Raw genomic sequence first — 16,758 nt, forward strand, 5'->3', positions numbered from 1 at the left:
ATCTCTCCACTGGCTGCCGTGGCTGCAAGGCTCAAATTCAAGACCCTCTGCATAGTCCACAAGGCTTTCTGTGGAGTGGGTCCCAACTATCTGCAAACGGCCGCTTTCCAAATACTCCCCTTCTAGAGCCCTTTGCTCAGCCTCCTCCACAGAGTTCTGTGAGGGTGAGCCGTTTACCAAACAGATTTGGGGTAGATCCCTATCCTCTGCAGGTGCCTCCCTCTGCAACAGCCTATATACCTCTCTTCGAAACTCAAGACTTTCCTCTTTCTCTCTCCCTCTCCCCTGCTAACCCCCCTCTTTTCTGCCTGTTTCCCTACCTCCTTCTCATCCCCCTGCACAGTTAGCTGACTGGTCGCCTGGTGCGCCTCCAGAACCTCACGGGTTCCAGGCTCCCCCACCAGTTCTGCACTTGCCTCCACGATCGGGGCAACCACTCTGCACTTAACCCCGGCTCTTGCTGGACTGGGCACACTTCTCCCCCTCCCTCGCACTTCCTGTTTCTGCACACTTAATCAAACGTGAATGTTCTAGGCCCAGCAAGTCTGTCTGTCCTTTTCCGCCCGCTTGTCCCCCCCCACCCCCAGTCTTGGTGATACACGAAATACACATGCATAGGCACATTGGATGACCAACCTCCAAGCAATCGGAATTGTTCGCCAGAACAGCACCGTAGTTCTTGCTGTTCATGTTCTGTTGGTTTCCTCCCTACCCACTTTCTAATTTTCTCCCCTCACCCTTTGTCAAGCACTTCACTAGTAGCTATGCCCCTGTGCCTAGTATGCTAGTTCTTGTAGTTAGTTCATTCGGAATCTTCAAGGCCTAAGAATGACGACTGCTATCCCTTGTTCCCCTCCCGCTTTGAAGCACTTCACTTGTGTATAAGCGCTATACAAATTAAACGATTACATTTTCCTCATACTCAATATTCTTCTTTACCTGCCCAATTCAAACGGCTGGCACCACCATCAGATGTCATGGCAAACCCAGATTTTCAGTTATAAACATATCTGGTGAAGAGGCCCCCCACAATTGAAGGGCACACCGGAAGATATCTTAGAGTCCATCATGCATCCGTGCCCTGAATACAGTTGGCTTCACATGACAATATACTGGAATCGGCCATTACAGAAATTGTTTGGTTCTATGAGCACAGCATTTATGGCCTCAGATCCATCAGCAATGAATAAGTACAGCCATTTTCTTTGAGTCCCAGTAGAGTCTACAAATTCCAATTCACCTTTTCATTCAGGCCGAATTTCATTAAACATTTTCACTCTCCCGGGTCTTTACACTTTTTTATGCTACTTTCTCTCGGGTCAGGTCTTTTTCCCAGTAGTGGCTTGACATGGTTTTCAATAAGGAGGATTTTCTTTCCTTAACATTGAAATTTATTTTCAACACAATGTTGGATTTTATTTTACTGCTGTGTACCTTCTCGGGGCCGTTACTGAGCAAATATGTTGCTGCTGCATATTGGATACTCTCCTTTCAAATATCATTTAAGTATCTTACAGAGTGGAAAATGCCCTTGTACAGGGTCTGCCATCAACTCACGAAGGCTACATGCATGTGGTGTCCCTCTGAGTTATTCCTTGGGAACAGGTAGCACTTGCATACTGGTATAGGATCCTCCTTTCCTTTACAGAACTAATTCACAACCAGACGCCAGAAGTAAAGGGGAGAGTCCCTCTAGGATACACAGTTCAATTTGAGGAACAAGGGGTGTTAATTTTAAAAGTCAGCTTTACCTTTTACCTTCCAAAGTTTGGGGATTGAGCCTACAGGGATTACAAACTCTGAAATGTCTTGCAAATGGCATGCAAGCACTTACAGCGGCTTTTCCCAGGAACATCCGACATTCAATTCCAAAACTTGGTCTAAAATGCCTTCTCACTTTCCCCACAACCAATAGGAGACACTAAACAACTCAGACGCCTTTAAAAAAAAGAAAACACACAACAATCACTGACTTTGTGAGATCTTTTTTAATAGCTGAATCATTGTTTAGTTTCCCAGAACCATTTCTGCTGACCAAAAGTGTGTTCCAGAAACATCCAACCTTCTCAGCTAATGAAAGCTATTGTACAAACATAGCTCATGATGCGTGTTAGGAATAAAATTAGACACCCAAACATAAATCAGAAAATAATACAGCATATTAATGGAAATCATCTTTACAATACTTCCAGAACTTTGTTTAAAGTAATCTTGGACAAAGGAGTACATGATTGTACGTGTGCGAAACTCATAGAAAATAATGCTGTGTCAAGTTTTAGGAGTTAAATAGTGCCTGGGTGCATACCTGCAGCACAGTTGAGGGTAATGCACAAGGTGTCCATGTGTTGGCATCAGCATACCTCTCCCTTTGACAAACTCGAAACCATTGTGAAGCTGGTCGGCTGGGATACCATTATCTGCTCCAGTGCACATGGGCCATTTTTGAGAACATCCCATCTCTGCAGACATTCATTTTGGAGAAGTCACCCGCTCACTTGCGACCACCACATTAATTGTACTCTTGCCTCTTCATACAAACTAGCATCCTGGACACAAATTACCAAAAATCCATGGTTATATTGCACCACACAAGGAAACTTGTAACCATCTGCATCTGAATGGCTGCTACGTTTATAAAAGCCAGTGGCCAAGACAACCAGGATCACTGGATTAATACTGTTCTGCAAAGATCAACCAATGATGGAAGTCCATTCCTCTAGTGCAGGGGTCTACAACACTTGTCTCTCCAGGTGTTTTGCACTACAAATCCCATAACCCTAGCCAGAAAATTAACTGGATCATAGGAGTAGACCGAAACATCTGGTGAGCCATGGGTTGCATCGGTCTCTTTTATTGGATGTTAACATGGGTCTGGCAAGAAAGTAAAGTAGCGACTGACAGAAAGTAAGATGAGACATGAAAAAGTGGGGTAATTGGCTGCAACGAATTGGTATGCCCCTCAGCACTGCATAGGAAATGGCTGAAATGACTACAGCGGTACATGAAAAGGTCAGTGTGATCACCCACTGAGGATGCGGGTGACAGGCAAAGAGTGGGTAAAAAGCCGTAAAGAGCTATATTGTAATGATTGTGTGGCTTAAAACAGTGCATCAGAAAGGGAAGAGTTATCAATTGGCAAGACATGGAGTGGCATGCAGCACTGTATGGGAAAGGAAGGGCGGTATGACTTGCAGCCACGCGCAGGAAAGAGGCTGAGGGGTGTAATGCAGCAACGAATGTGCATACAACTGACAATTATTTCTTAAAACCTGAAAATATCTTGCAAAGCAGTTAGGTGGGGTGCAGCACCATCAGAAGAGTGAATGCTGCAGTAGAGAAAGCGAATCTGCCATGGTGAACTGGGTATACACAGGGATGAAAACACAAATCCTGCAAGACCAAGTAAGGGCTTGCTGGTGAATGACTATGACCAGATCCGGGCTTATTTAACATATGCTTGTATGAAACACCTACGAGTATTCATTTTGAAACTAACACAAGCATTCTCCAAACTCTAACAACTCATTCTGGGATATTTATAAGAAGCAGTGTTGGTTAGGGTCTGGAACAAACAGCTTAAACTCTTCTAATAGACGGCAAGATGTTCATCCTATAACACACCACGGGGTCAGTGCCACTTTAAAAGTGCCAGGGCTAAGTGCATAAATTGTTCCAAAACATGGCAAGCTCGCTCACAGCCTACACTGGTTAGTAACATCACATATTGTGGTATGGCAAGAACGAAGACAGACAACTATGCTTGAATCTCTTGAATGGAGAAGGCAAAGACTTATGCAGCCCCTCAACTGGGCAGGGCAAAAGCCAGTGTATGGGGAAGGCAGTTCCAGCATGAAACCTCGCTCAATCTAGAGAACACAAAGTCAGACCCTGTGCCTAGTATGGAATCGGAAAGTCAACATCCCTACTTTTTTCAAGAGAAGTGGGGAGTAGCATCAGTATTCTATTCAGGAGAAACCCGGTCTGAGCGGAGTCACAGGCCTAGAGCAGGCAGCATTTGCTATTTTAATGAGTAGAGCAATCACCGGGCTCTGATCTGTAGTATTTAGTGCAGCAAGCCCATTATGCTGAAAAGCAAGCAACGGCGGACCCCAATGGGTTGTAGTGCTCCTATTTGGTGACAGAGGTAGTCCTAAGCATTCCATCAGTAGGCTGTGCCTTCCGGCATCCACCTATCAGAAGGTAATCCCATTTTCCACTGTGGTCTTCACAACTGATGTCACTCAAGACTTCAATTCAAAAGTAGATGTTTTCTAGAAGACACCCCTTGAAGCTCTGCAGAATCAGCACAATACAGTTTACTAGAATTGGCAGTAAAACGTTACATATAACCAGACTGATTCTCTCCTGTCTATACCAGTGTCCAAATCACATGCCAATGCTATATGAGAGCATCCTGGCCCAGTCATTTCTCAAACATATTAGCCAAATTACTGTCTGCTTCAGCTTAACCAGATAACATGCTAAATAAAACAAACCAGCGCTCCATACAACATTTGCAATACTGTTCTACTTTTCTTTGGCTCACTCAGAAGAGCAGCTCTCCACATACACCACCTTTCTAAGTAACTGTTTCCACTTTCCCTCTTGGAAAGCCATCCAACAAGACCCTTCCCCCACCAGAAAACGGATCAATAAAAGATGAATTGTCCAGGATGTAATCTTACTTCATCTGTCCTGAAGAAAATATGCCCACAGCGGCAGGCCTATGGGAGGCTTGTGTGCCAGTCTTTCGGATTGGCCATCACCAAGGTCCTGCATCCTAAGCAGTGACTAGAATCCCCTTTCTGCCATGAGGCCTTTTACGATGTCCCACAATACACACCCAACCATGCCACCTTCATTTCAAGAGGCCAAGACCCATGTCAGCTAAGTCGCCCACATCCTCCTTTAACTGTACATATTTTCCCCTCCATCCTGTAAACAGACTTAACCTCTCTATTATGAAAGGGGCTCTCACTACAGTCCTGCAGTCTAAGGGCTGCTGTTAGTCGACAGACATCTCTAAACTGCTAGGGGAGCAGGACATCCCTGGGACCCAAACCAACCCACAACTGGCCAGACCTCAGATTGATACCTGAAGGGGCCTGTAGATCATGACAGCTGTGCAGCCCCCACTATACTGGACATTACCTCCCTTCACCCTACCGCAACTGGAGATATGGCCCCTCACAGCTTTGAGAGGGACTATGGCCTACAACAGTCCTAACATCCATGCCTTATAGTAGCAGGACAGACAGCTCTTCACTTCTAGAGCTGCTGAATTTTGAAACAAGCAACGACAGGTCATCGCTTTCTTAGAAAAGAGATGCACAGTGCAGCACCTTGACCTTCAACAGACTCCTCACCCCCTTGCAGGGGTTCTCAATCGCTTGAAGTTCTGCTTCACGTTACTAGAAGCACTTCACTTCTAGATGAAAACAAAGAGGCAATAAACTGCGCTTTTTGATACAAAGAGTCAAATAAATACACCTGATTTCTTTAAAAAAAAGTCTAAATACATTTTTATATCCCGATCCTGTCCCCAGCACTGTCCATTTGGAGAATGGGGAGACTCGGAAGGATTTGGGTCTTTGAATAGAAGACAGCAGATCTCCCTCAGAGAGAGTAGAGGGCATGACTCGCCCAGTCGTGCAGTCTGCAGGCAGTTCCCGTTTCTCTCCAGCAGGACACGGGGACAAGCTGGCTGCTACAGTCCATCCAAGCTTCAGGAGCCACCATACAATGTGCTCTAGCTTTCACCTGCAAAGAGAAACAGAGATTAGTAGGAAGGAACTCCCAGAAAGTGAGAATTCGAGACATACACAGATTATCTGATTCGCACATACAGTCCACTAGTACGACGACAGGCTATCCAATCATTGCAGTCTTGAGAGGATAGCTCGGGGGCAATGTGCTCGCCTTGGAAGCAAGACGACACAGAGCAACACAGGTTCGATCCCTGGGTCCACGCTTAGAAACCTCTGGGTATTAAGCACGTTATAAATAACCTATCACATCATATCAGCCAAAGTCTGGCCAGTATGTGTGCTCATTGTGAAGGATAAACCAGCTCAGAGGCAAGTTTTTCTGTAAAGACATTCGCCAAAACATGACAGTAGGGTTGAAAGTAGAAACAGACATGGACCCTGCGCCATGTCTGTTTCTACTTTCAACCCTACTGCCAGATCAGCGTATCTTACACCAGGACATCCAGGTACAATGTGATCCATAAAGTTAAAAACCTTCAGAAACAGTATCCTCCAATTTAATATAACAATGGATTCCTTATCCTGGATTTTTTTTATTAGCTATTTGAATATTTAAATATTTAAAAATGATTCTCTTGCATACTTTTACTCTTAAGTGCCCCGGTTTAACTTGAAGCTAGTCAAAACGACAGGTATGATTCTGCTCGGTTTTGAAATGTTTTGGCTTTTCAATTTCTACCAGTACACAATATCAAAAAATAGTAATAAACTACGCAATACCTAGCCTTGCATAAACCTCTCTTTCCACATCATAGGAAGCCACCAAGTAATCCTGGAAGTCTCACTAAAACTGAACAAACATAAAACATGTCTGTTAGGGAAGAATCCATTGTTGGGATTCTGAAGACCCACTCTGTGCGTCCCCAAAAGTGTTTGCATACCCTTTTGTTGGCTTCTCTCATTAATTTTTTGTCTTTACTTTTGTTGCCTACTGACTGTTTCCTGCCCTTGCAAACCTTTTTCTTATGTGCTTCCGTAGTAGTCCAGTTGGCTCCCTGGGCAATGATTATCTTCAAACGCCCTTTTTGGTCTCAGTGTAATTTCAAAGTGTTGGAGCAGGAAAGTGGTTGCTGTAAATAGTTGTTTCTCCGCCAGAGGTGCCGTTATTTTGAATGCTTTGTAGCCCAATGCATCAATGTGCTAGTCATTGGGGTACTAATGTATTTTTGAAGCCCTACTCCCAGCCATTTTGTTTGGCCTGTCCCTTTGTCCGTGTAGACGGGGAGGCAGGCCACAAATCGCTACTATGCTGACAGAGGCTCACTCAGAGCTTTGCACGGTCTAGTGGTTTAAACTGGGTTATACAACCTGTTTGGGCAATCCAGTGAGTATGGTGGCTTTTATTACCAGCCTATCTGACTGGCAGGAAATCCTTTTGTGTGGCTGCCTGGACTGTGATTGGCGGCCCGACTTAGGCTAGTCACATGGGAATGTGTTCTAAATTGGAGACCCTGTGCATTCATGCGATTCTCACCTCAATGCTAGAATAATGTTGCAAAGATGGGTTGCTGCCATGTACAGAGAACCTGGGTTGGCCATATGGCTGGACCTTGCTAGTTTGTCATTGCTCTTGCTTTCTTGTAAAAACCCAAGGTCACCTTGTTGGTTGGACTTGCCGCTCCATATTGGGACTGTTTCCTGGTCGTCATTGTGGGGAATCTCCCTGGCCTGGATGAGTGATGGATCGCTGCCATTCTGCCTCAGCAATGTCATGGGCCATCCTGGGTCAGCTCTAGCCAATACCCTAATTGTGGGATTGATACTGCAGGCTGACCACTTAGTCTTGAGCTGACCTGAAACCTTGTTTGGGTTCTCCCGTTCTCGTTTCAGCTCATTTGCGCTGCTGCCTCGTCATCCTGGGTATCCAGGTTACACCTCCTTTCTATCTGCTGTGTCGTCACTGATACAGGGCTAAAATCCCGTGGTACTGGAAAACTTCTCTATACCTGTAAAGCACCACTATACGTATCTGGTTCTTCCGCCATTCTCGGCTCAAATTCGCAGTGACTGGAACCATGAGAACTTTGTCTCTGGATTCAATATATTTCTTAAAGTCGACATCAGGGACTCCATGGTACAATGGTAGTGGTGTTTTGCAGGACTCCCATATCACTTATTACCATTAACTTGGTGGAAATCCTGCTCTGCTTGCATCCCTTCAGCGTCAAGGTTTTCAAACCTATTAGAAATTGTGCTCTTTGAGGGGGACAGGGGACAAGAAGGTTGGTCACGGCCGGTGTTCTTTGGGGTTGGTCACTTCTTTATCTGCATGTCTATCAAAAAACGACACTTTGCCTATTGTCTTGGTCTTGTTTTCTATGCGTAAAAAGCCTATAAATGGTTAAACACTTTACATCAGAGTGACTGAAAAGGGTACTTACCTTTACTTGGTCATTTTCCATGGGTTCCAATTGAGTCCCTGGAGTTTTACATCAAATTAGATTTTTAGCTGGTACGTGTTATTTATTAGGGACTTTAAAGTAACAAATGAGTGCACTCCTGTTTAGAGAAGGTGAAATTACTTACCAGCAATGTTCATTCTATGGACTCTTCTCCCACAGAGTCCTCATCTTGATAGTTATCCAGAGTCAGCTGTTCAGAAACTCTTAAGACAGGGGGCATAGTACTGCTCGATATAGTCAACCCCCCACCCCTTATATACAGTCATGCCACTTGACAACAGACGAGATCGATAGCCATATTAAAGGAATGCACTATGCCCCTTACCACAGTTCCGAATGTTTTGCCCCCTTGACCCCCACACTCAACCTGAGAGGGGGCCTGCAGTAATGGGGAAAGAATCAAAACAAACAATCGGAAAACTAAATGCTTGCTTACCTTTTTCTTGCGTGATCGCAGAATGCAATTGAGATCATGGACTTCCAAGAGGGGTAGGCTCGAGGGCCGATGAGGAATCTGTGGGAGAAGAATCCATGGAAAGAACATTACTGTTAAGTAATTTCTCCTTCAATGGATTGCATTCTCCCACAGATTCCTCATCTTGATAGGCTCCTAAAGCTGTGTCCATGCTGGTGGGGGTTGGAAGTCACAGGAAGAAACTCTGAAGGACTGCCTTACTAAAGCACACTGATAGGGAGCATTCTCAGAAATGTGCTAATTACCTTCTACCTTAGAGACCCAGAGCACTTTTGCTGGACTTTATGACTTGTAACTTTTAGCCTGGAGAGAGTGAGCTCTTTTTCCCCACTCTCTCATGTATTTTTCTGTGATTTGAACTCTGTTTCTCTTTTGGTTTTGGAGTCTAACTCCAAAGGCAGCATCTTTTTATATAGTGACACACCGCGGCTTCAGTGCAGTGGCACAGGGAAGTCTTTCAGATTTCCCAAAGGTTTCAATATCTTCTCTTGGATAACTACCGTTTCCAAGAGCAGTGAAGTGAAATTGACTTTACTTACATTTGTAACTTTCTAGACCCAGCCCACACTATCTCACAATAGGGTCCTGGAAGGGTTACTTAGTATCCCCTTTGTCTATTTACTCATGTAATATTTTTATGTTACCCTTTCTACAATTAAAGGCTGGTGGCAGAGGTTTACTTTTTACTACCATTGTGTGTTTTTAACAGTCTGTGTTTGCAGCTGCAGTAAGGCACCCATCGGTGCCCATTTTGTCAAAATGGCCCGGTCGTCTTTTTAGCCATTTCTTGTTGTGAAGGTCCTTCTTGAGATTTACTCTGCGCGCCAAACCAATTTTGGTCTCTCTGTTCGTTTTGTCTTTGGCTGGATTCATGAGTGAAGCCTGCCTCCGGCTCTAAAGTGTCTGCCAGGGGCAGGAAGCGAGGGAGGTGCCTGAAACTCCCTGTGCTTAATCCCCTTGGTTACAGGAAAGCACCCAAAGGTGATTGGCCGGCTGGCTGTCCATGTCAATCGACAGCGAGGCTGGAACTAATGGGAGAAACCTTCATAAAAAGGAGATGCTTTTTGGCTTGGAAGGTAGAGTCGACCACTGGACAAAGGAATCCGAAGAAAAATTTGGAAGAGATGCCTGCTGCAACTCCTGGACCGTTGGTTTGCCTGGTGAAGCCCTGCTGCTGTGCTGAAGCTCAGAATTCGCCTCGACTACAGAAGCCCTGCAAGGACGACTTTTCCCCTTGGGTTGGTGAGATCAATCAACCCCAAAGTGAACTTGTATGGACATCCTCTCGGAGCTGGCTGTACTTCCACTGCTGCTGGAACCGAAGTGCCAAGGACAGGAACACCATATTGAGTGCATCGCTTTTAAGTCAGACCCGAGCTTCAGGAAGATCCTCCAGACTCCCAGGAAGCAGGATTGACCAAGCCTGAGCCACCTAAACAGAGTGATGGACGCCAGATGTCAGGAAAGTCCAAAGTGGTATCTGAGAACTGCAGTGGTGCTATTTGCTGGAGACGCGAGGAGCTGAAACCGCAAAGTGCCGCTGATTTGAAGTTTGCCCAATGCTGCCGCTGACCTCATTGTAGTACAGGAGTCCCCATATGTCCTCCCTCTTGTCCCCAGGACTGAGGCCCAGGAACAACCGTATCTGCAGAGTTACACAGGAACAGAAGCCACCTGGAACCATTTCTTCCAACCAAAGGTACTGTAAAACTAAGGGGACTTACCTTTCTCAGTTGAGACTTCACTTAGTTGCTTTGCAGAGTTGCTTGCAGCTTTGCCCGTCACAAGCCTCCCACCTTGCGGCCCAACATTGATTCTACTTTTTCTACAAAGACTTCTAAAACATTGTGCAAGACTTTTACTTACCTGCAAGAAGTGCTTCAGCTCACCTAGACTTGTGCTAAGGAACAAGTTACTTACCTGTAACTGTTGTTCTCCAGCATGGGTCTGGCATGGATTCAAATGCTCATGAATATTCTCGGTCGTCAGGCTGGGAATGTTCGGTAAAGAAAAAATCAGTTTCAGTTTCGTTTCTGAACTGTCTTTCGACTAATAACCAATCACTGGTTTCTGGGTCATACTGCCCCCAGCCAATGACTGCCCTCTACCTAAGCCCCTCCTCTGGCAGCCATCTTCAGATTTGGTAGCACGTAAAGTGGCAGTAGGACCAAGAGAAGAGCCGCAGAGGGGTCGGAGGGAGGGTTTGCATGTGAATCCATGCCAGACCCACGCTGGACAACAACAGTTACAGGTAAGTAACCTGTTCCTTCTCCAGCATGGGGTCTTGGCATGGATTCACATGCTCATGAATACACAAATACATAGCAGTACACACATGCACAACCACAGGAGGTGGCAAGGCTCAACATTAAGCATTTCAACAACTCAAAATTAAGCATCTCTTACCTCCGCACCAGGCTCACCTTCAAGCGAACAGGTTGGGCAGCACTGCCTGGTGATTCTGGACTCATCCCTGAAATCCTGGTTGAACGCAGTAGAATCTCGTGAAGGTGCGCATCGACCTCCACGTAGCAGTCCTGCAGATGTCCTGCAGGGGCACACCAGACAAACGCTGTAGTAGCAGCGATCGCTCTGGTTGAATGGGCACTCGGACAGCCGGGCAACGGTCGGTTTGCCAACTGGTGACAATGCATGATGCAGCCGGAGAGCCATCTGGAAATGGAAGCCTTGGAGAGGGCCTTCCCTTGGTTCACAGCGCCAAAGTTCACAAACAACTGTGATGTCTTCCGAAAACTCTTCGTGCGGTCCACGTAGAACTTAGGCGCTCTACCTACATCCAGCGAGTGCAAAGTCCTCTCAGCCGGCGACAAAGGCGACGGGAAGAAATGAGGTAACACCAAGTGCTCATTGAGATGGAAGGCATCTTGGGCATGAAGGAGGGGTGCGTCCTGTGAACTACTCGTCTCGTGGAATGTCAGATATGGAGGCTTACAGGAGAGGGCCTGGATTTCTCCCACTCGTCGTGCCGAGGTGATGGCCACAAGAAACGGTGTCTTCCACGACAGGAACTTCAGTGGCGCCAAATGCAAAGGCTCGAATGGAGGGCCCATGAGCCTGGTCAGCACCACGTTGAGTTCCCACGCCGGGGCCTTCACCGGCGGGAACGAGCGTAACAGTCCTTTCATGAACTCCTTCTTCAGGCGGTGAGACCACAGCGACGACCGCCCCGGAGTTCTGGTGTAGCGGGAGATAGCCGCCAGATGAATTTTGATGGATGCATGTGCCAGACCTGCCTTGGCCAGCGTCAGCAATTACGGCAGCACTCGAGAGGCCGTAATCCGTAGAGGGTTGATCTTCTGTGCACGGCACCAGACACAGAACCTCTTCCATTTATGTCCATAGCACTTGAGAGTCGAGGACGCCCTGGCCTTGGCAAGTACCTCCTTGCAGTCCACCGGGATATCGTAGCCTCCGAACTCTAGTGCTGCAGGAGCCAGGCCTGCAGGTTCAGCGATCCTGGGTCGTGATGCAAAATCATGCCCCCTTCCCTGGCGAGAAGACCTGCGTCCGTCGGTAGCTTGACTGAGGGTGGGGGGGCGCTGACATGTCCAGAAGGTCCAGGAACCACATCTGCCTCGGCCACGCTGGTGCAACGAGGATCATCCTGCACCGGGACCGTCTGAGTTGGCTGATGAGTCGCAGAAGCAACGGCACCAGTGGGAATGCATAGAGGAACAGTCCGTCCCAGGGGAAGGAGAATGCATCGCCCATGCTCCCCGGCTGGGGAAACCTGCTGGCGAACCTCAGGCACTTGGTGTTCATCGCCATCACGAACAGATCTATCTGCGGATTGTCCCATCGTCGGAATAGGAGATCCACTTGATCCTGCCGAAGCTCCCACTCGTGGCAAGAGCGCAGCTCCCTGCTGAGTGAGTCGGCAACTGTGTTCTTTACTCCTGCCATGTGGAAGGGTACCAGGAAGATCCCTTGGGCGATGGCCCAGTGCCACAGATCCTGTGCTTCCTTGGATAGGGCTGGGGATCTCGTGCCCCTCTGCTTCCGGATGTAGAACATCATGGTGGTGTTGTCGGTGTAGACCCGTACCACTTTGCCCTTGAGGGAAGGGAGGAAGGAACTGAGGGCCCAGAACATGGCCCAGAGCTCTAGAACGTTGATGTGCAGAGACCTCTCCTCCGGGAGCCAAAAGGCCTCTTGCATAGAGATCTCTGATGTGCGCGCCCCATCCATCCAGGGAGGCGTCCGTCGTCACAGTTTCCTGATGCGCCGGGGTCTGGAAGTCCGTGCCCGCTGTGAGATGCGCGCGGGTGCCCCACCACCGGATCGCCGACGGAACGTCTCGTTGAGGGAGATCTTGTCTTCGAAACTTCCCGTCACTTGTATCCAACGGGCGTCGAGGAACTCCTGCAGCGGCCGCATCCGCAACCTGCACAGTCGCACGAGGTAGATGCATGACATCATGCAGAACAGGGACTTAATGGACCTCACACTGGCAACCTCCGTGGTCAACAGCCATTGTACCTTGCCCAGTATGGCCTTCATCCTCTCCCCCGACAGTGAAGCCAGCAGTGTCACTGTGTTGAGTTTGGCTACCAGGAACAGGGCTTCCTGTGATGGCACCAAGCAGGACTTTGCAAAGTTTATCAAGAACCCCAGTTCCGTGAGCAGGCGGACGGTCCTCGCTGTGTGGTCGACGGCGAGTTCTCTTGACTTCGCTCGGATGAGCCAATCGTCCAGATAGGGGTAGACGTGGATCCCCTGCAGGCGCACCGCCACCGGTGCCAGGCACTTGGTGAAGACCCTTGGCCGACTTTAAACCGAAATGCAGTGCCTTGAACTGATAGTGCTGTCCTTGGACCACAAAGTGTAGAAACTTTCGATGTCCTTTGTGTATGGGGATGTGGAAGTAGGCATCCTCCAAGTCCAGTGACGACAGGAAGTCACCTTCCTCCAGTTGTCCGAGTATGTGCTGAAGGGTGACCATCCAGAACTTCTGGTATTTTATGAACTTGTTGAGGCGGCGGAGGTCGTCCTTTGGACGAGGAAGTACTGCGAGTGTACACCGGAGCCCAGTCTCTCCTTGGGACGAGTTCTATCACGTCCTTCTTCAGCATTGCTTGTACCTCCAGAAGCAGTTGCGGTTTTTCTTCCTGGCCACCGGTGTAAAGTGGGGACACTTCCCTTGGAACTCCAGAGAGTGCCCGTCGGCCAGGGCATCCAGCACCCAACGGTCAGTGGAGATGGACTTCCAGACGCCGACGAAGTTCACCAGCCGGCCTCCCACCGGGGTGCTCGGGTGGGGGCCGGACATCATGGCCGGTTCAGTTTTGCTTCGCCGAGGCCTTGCCCCCTTGGCGACGATGACTGTGTCCACCGGTCTTGTTGCGGCCTCTGTAGGCTTCCTGCGACGAAGAGCGGGCCGCCTGGTGGTACGAGGAGCTGCCGCCGAATCCTTTGGAGGCACCTTGAGACTTGTCTCCGGAGGTCCGAAAGGACAGCCGTCGCTGATGGAGTGCCCAAGGCCCGGCCCGTCTCGGTGTCTGCCTTGATGGCCTGCAGTGACTCGTCCACTGCCTTGCCGAACAGGTTGTTCCCGTTGAAGGGCATGTCCAGTACCCTGGTCTGCACGTCCTGATGGAAGTCGGTGGCCCTGAGCCAACCGTGCTGGCAAAGGCAAACGCTGTTGTCCATCTGGCAAAAACCGGTGTCTGCGATGTCCGTGGCCACCATGATGGCGTGATACGACGCCACCTCGCCCTCCTGCAGGATTTCAAGAGCTTCCGCCCTCTTGTTGTCTGGGAGGAAGTCCAGGAGGAGAGCAATCTTAAATCAAAGCTCCCTGGCATAGCGGGCCACGATAGCGTGAGCGTAGGCCGCTTTGATGGTCGTCGCTGCTGACGAGATGACCCGTCGTCCCATGGCGTCCAGCTTCTTTCCCTCGCCGCCTGGCGGAGAAGTGGAAGTTGATGTCGTCAACCCTGCAGATTTCTTCTTAGCCGCCGCATAGACCACTGAATCCGGGGAAGGCTGCACCCTGAGGCACATAGGTGCGGAGTCTGGGACCTGGTACTACTTCTCGTACCGGTCTCTCTTCGAAGGGGCTGTGGACGGGTTCTTCAAAAGGGACAGCCCTTCGTCCCAGATGTCATCCAGCAACGGGACTGAGAGGACTGTCTTCCTCTTGGCCTCTCTTCGTTGGTAGTGGAACCCCTCCTTCTGCTCTTCGGGGCACCGCTGGAAAAGCTCTGATGCCCTGGTAATCATGGCATGAAAGGAGCCAATCTCGTCGGGAGGGGCAGCCCGGGGGAAGGGGTGATGGGAGATCCGTTCCGTCGTCACCACCATCATCATCATCATCATCCGTCACCACCGTCGTCTGTCCCCGTCTCCTCACTCGGTGGAGGGGATGGAGGTGAAGGCTGGAAGGGTGGGCGAGGATGGACTTGCCTCCGCTTGGGTGGAGGACTCCCGGACGGTGCAGGCGCCGCTGGATCGTCCGCCAGAGGTGAGGAAAACGTTGTCCTTATCTCGGTGCACAGGGTGTGGAGTGCCATCAAAATGTCATCTGACTTGTCCGTCGGCGGTGGCATTGGCTGTGACGGGAGCGCTGGCAGCGGCGTGGTGTCCGGTTCGTCGATCTGCCGTTCTTTGTCGGCTCCACCGTCGCTCTCTACGTCCGCCTCGTCAGGATCCTTCCCGAGGGCCCTGACCACCTCGAACCTCTTGTCCAGGGTTGCCTTGATGACAGACAGCTCGTCCTCGGAGGAGGTACCCGAGTCTGTTAGGACTACCTTGGCCCCCCCCCTCTTTCTCAGGCTAGGGTTTCACAGGGGTCTTTTCGATCAGTTGGAAATACGATTCCCTCCGGGATGGTAGGGAAACTCTAGGCCTGGAGGTCATCTCCGCTGGGGTTGCCTCTGCAGGCTTCACCAGGGCCTTCACAACTCCTTCAATCGAGGCCTTAGCCGGGTGAATCTGGGCCTTTATGACCTTGTGTGCGCCGGAAGCCTTCACCGTGGAGGGGGGGAGGGGTCACCGCCTGGCTCCCCCTTGACTTTCTCTGTCGGGACCGACTGGTGCTTCTCCCGAAGCTTACCCGGGTTCTCAGACTTCCTTTTCACCGAGCCGGAGTGTTGGCTCGTGGTTGACGGCTTCGGTGACATCGCACCCTTCCTGGCAGCCGAGGAGCCCGAACCAACGGCGCTCCTGGTGCCCAAAGGACTCGCAGTACTTTGCCTTTTGTTGGGCCCCCGTCGCCGGAGCGCCCTCAAAAGGTCTTAGAAGACCGCTCAGACTTCTTCTCACCTACTGCTGAGCTCTTCGCCTCCAGCCAGTTAGCGAGTCGTTTACGATGGTCCTTCATGGTCCGGACGGATATGTTCTTGCAGAACACAGTCTTCCTCCACGTGCGACTTGTCGGTGTGAAGGCAGTAGAGGCACCGGGAGTGCTCATCTTCCTTGAAGACATTCTGTAGTCCTCATCCTGGGCAGATCCTGAACAGCTTGGGTCCAACGGGAGTCGACTCTCCTTTGTCTTGGGCCATGTCCACGCGGGGTAGGCCTCAAAGATCTTCCGGAATACTCCAAGAAGTGAGATTCAATGTAAATTCGCCCTTGAGGGGTGTGGAAATTTCCGTAACAGGTCCTGTTAATCGGAAGATGAATCGGTGGAGCTTGAGGCTCGATTTGACCGAAAAATAAAGAGTAAACTCTTTGGAAAAACGCAACACGCAGTAAAAGCTCGAGAGCTATAGCACAAGGACTCCCAAAACTTGAATGTGCGGTAAAAATCTGAAGATGGCTGCCAGAGGAGGGGCTTAGGTAGATGGCAATCATTGGCTGGGGGCAGTATGACCCAGAGACCAGTGATTGGTTATTAGTAGAACGACAGTTCAGAAACAAAACTGAAACTGATTTTTTCTTTACCAAGGATTTCCAGCCCGACGGGGAATATTCATGAGCATGTGAATCCATGCTAGACCTCATGCTGGAGAACTTAACATTGGCTGTCCTGGCTCCCTGAAAGAATCTTCTTACCTCTGACTTTGTGCTTTACCTTTCCTCCAGGAAAGGGTTAATTTACTTTGCATTGGAGGTTCAAAAGTACTTACCTGCTTCAGAATATTTGTTTAAC

At 49.3% G+C, this 16,758-nt stretch overlaps 1 protein-coding gene across 6 annotated transcripts in view; it reads right to left on the minus strand.

The window, feature by feature from the left end:
- Positions 1 to 1,969: 1,969 nt before the first annotated feature.
- Positions 1,970 to 16,758, minus strand: part of ARHGEF12 (Rho guanine nucleotide exchange factor 12) — a 1,284,704-nt gene continuing 1,269,915 nt past the window's right edge. For all 6 annotated transcript variants that reach the window (XM_069614339.1, XM_069614338.1, XM_069614336.1 and 3 more), the window contains one exon: positions 1,970 to 5,760. In XM_069614339.1, the coding sequence (XP_069470440.1) occupies positions 5,750 to 5,760 (11 nt within the window). In that variant the 3' untranslated portion in view covers positions 1,970 to 5,749. The remainder of the gene's footprint in view (positions 5,761 to 16,758) is intronic.

Source organism: Ambystoma mexicanum, chromosome 9, assembly GCF_040938575.1.
Source record: "Ambystoma mexicanum isolate Mex_15411 chromosome 9, UKY_AmexF1_1, whole genome shotgun sequence".
Lineage (NCBI taxonomy): Eukaryota > Metazoa > Chordata > Amphibia > Caudata > Ambystomatidae > Ambystoma > Ambystoma mexicanum.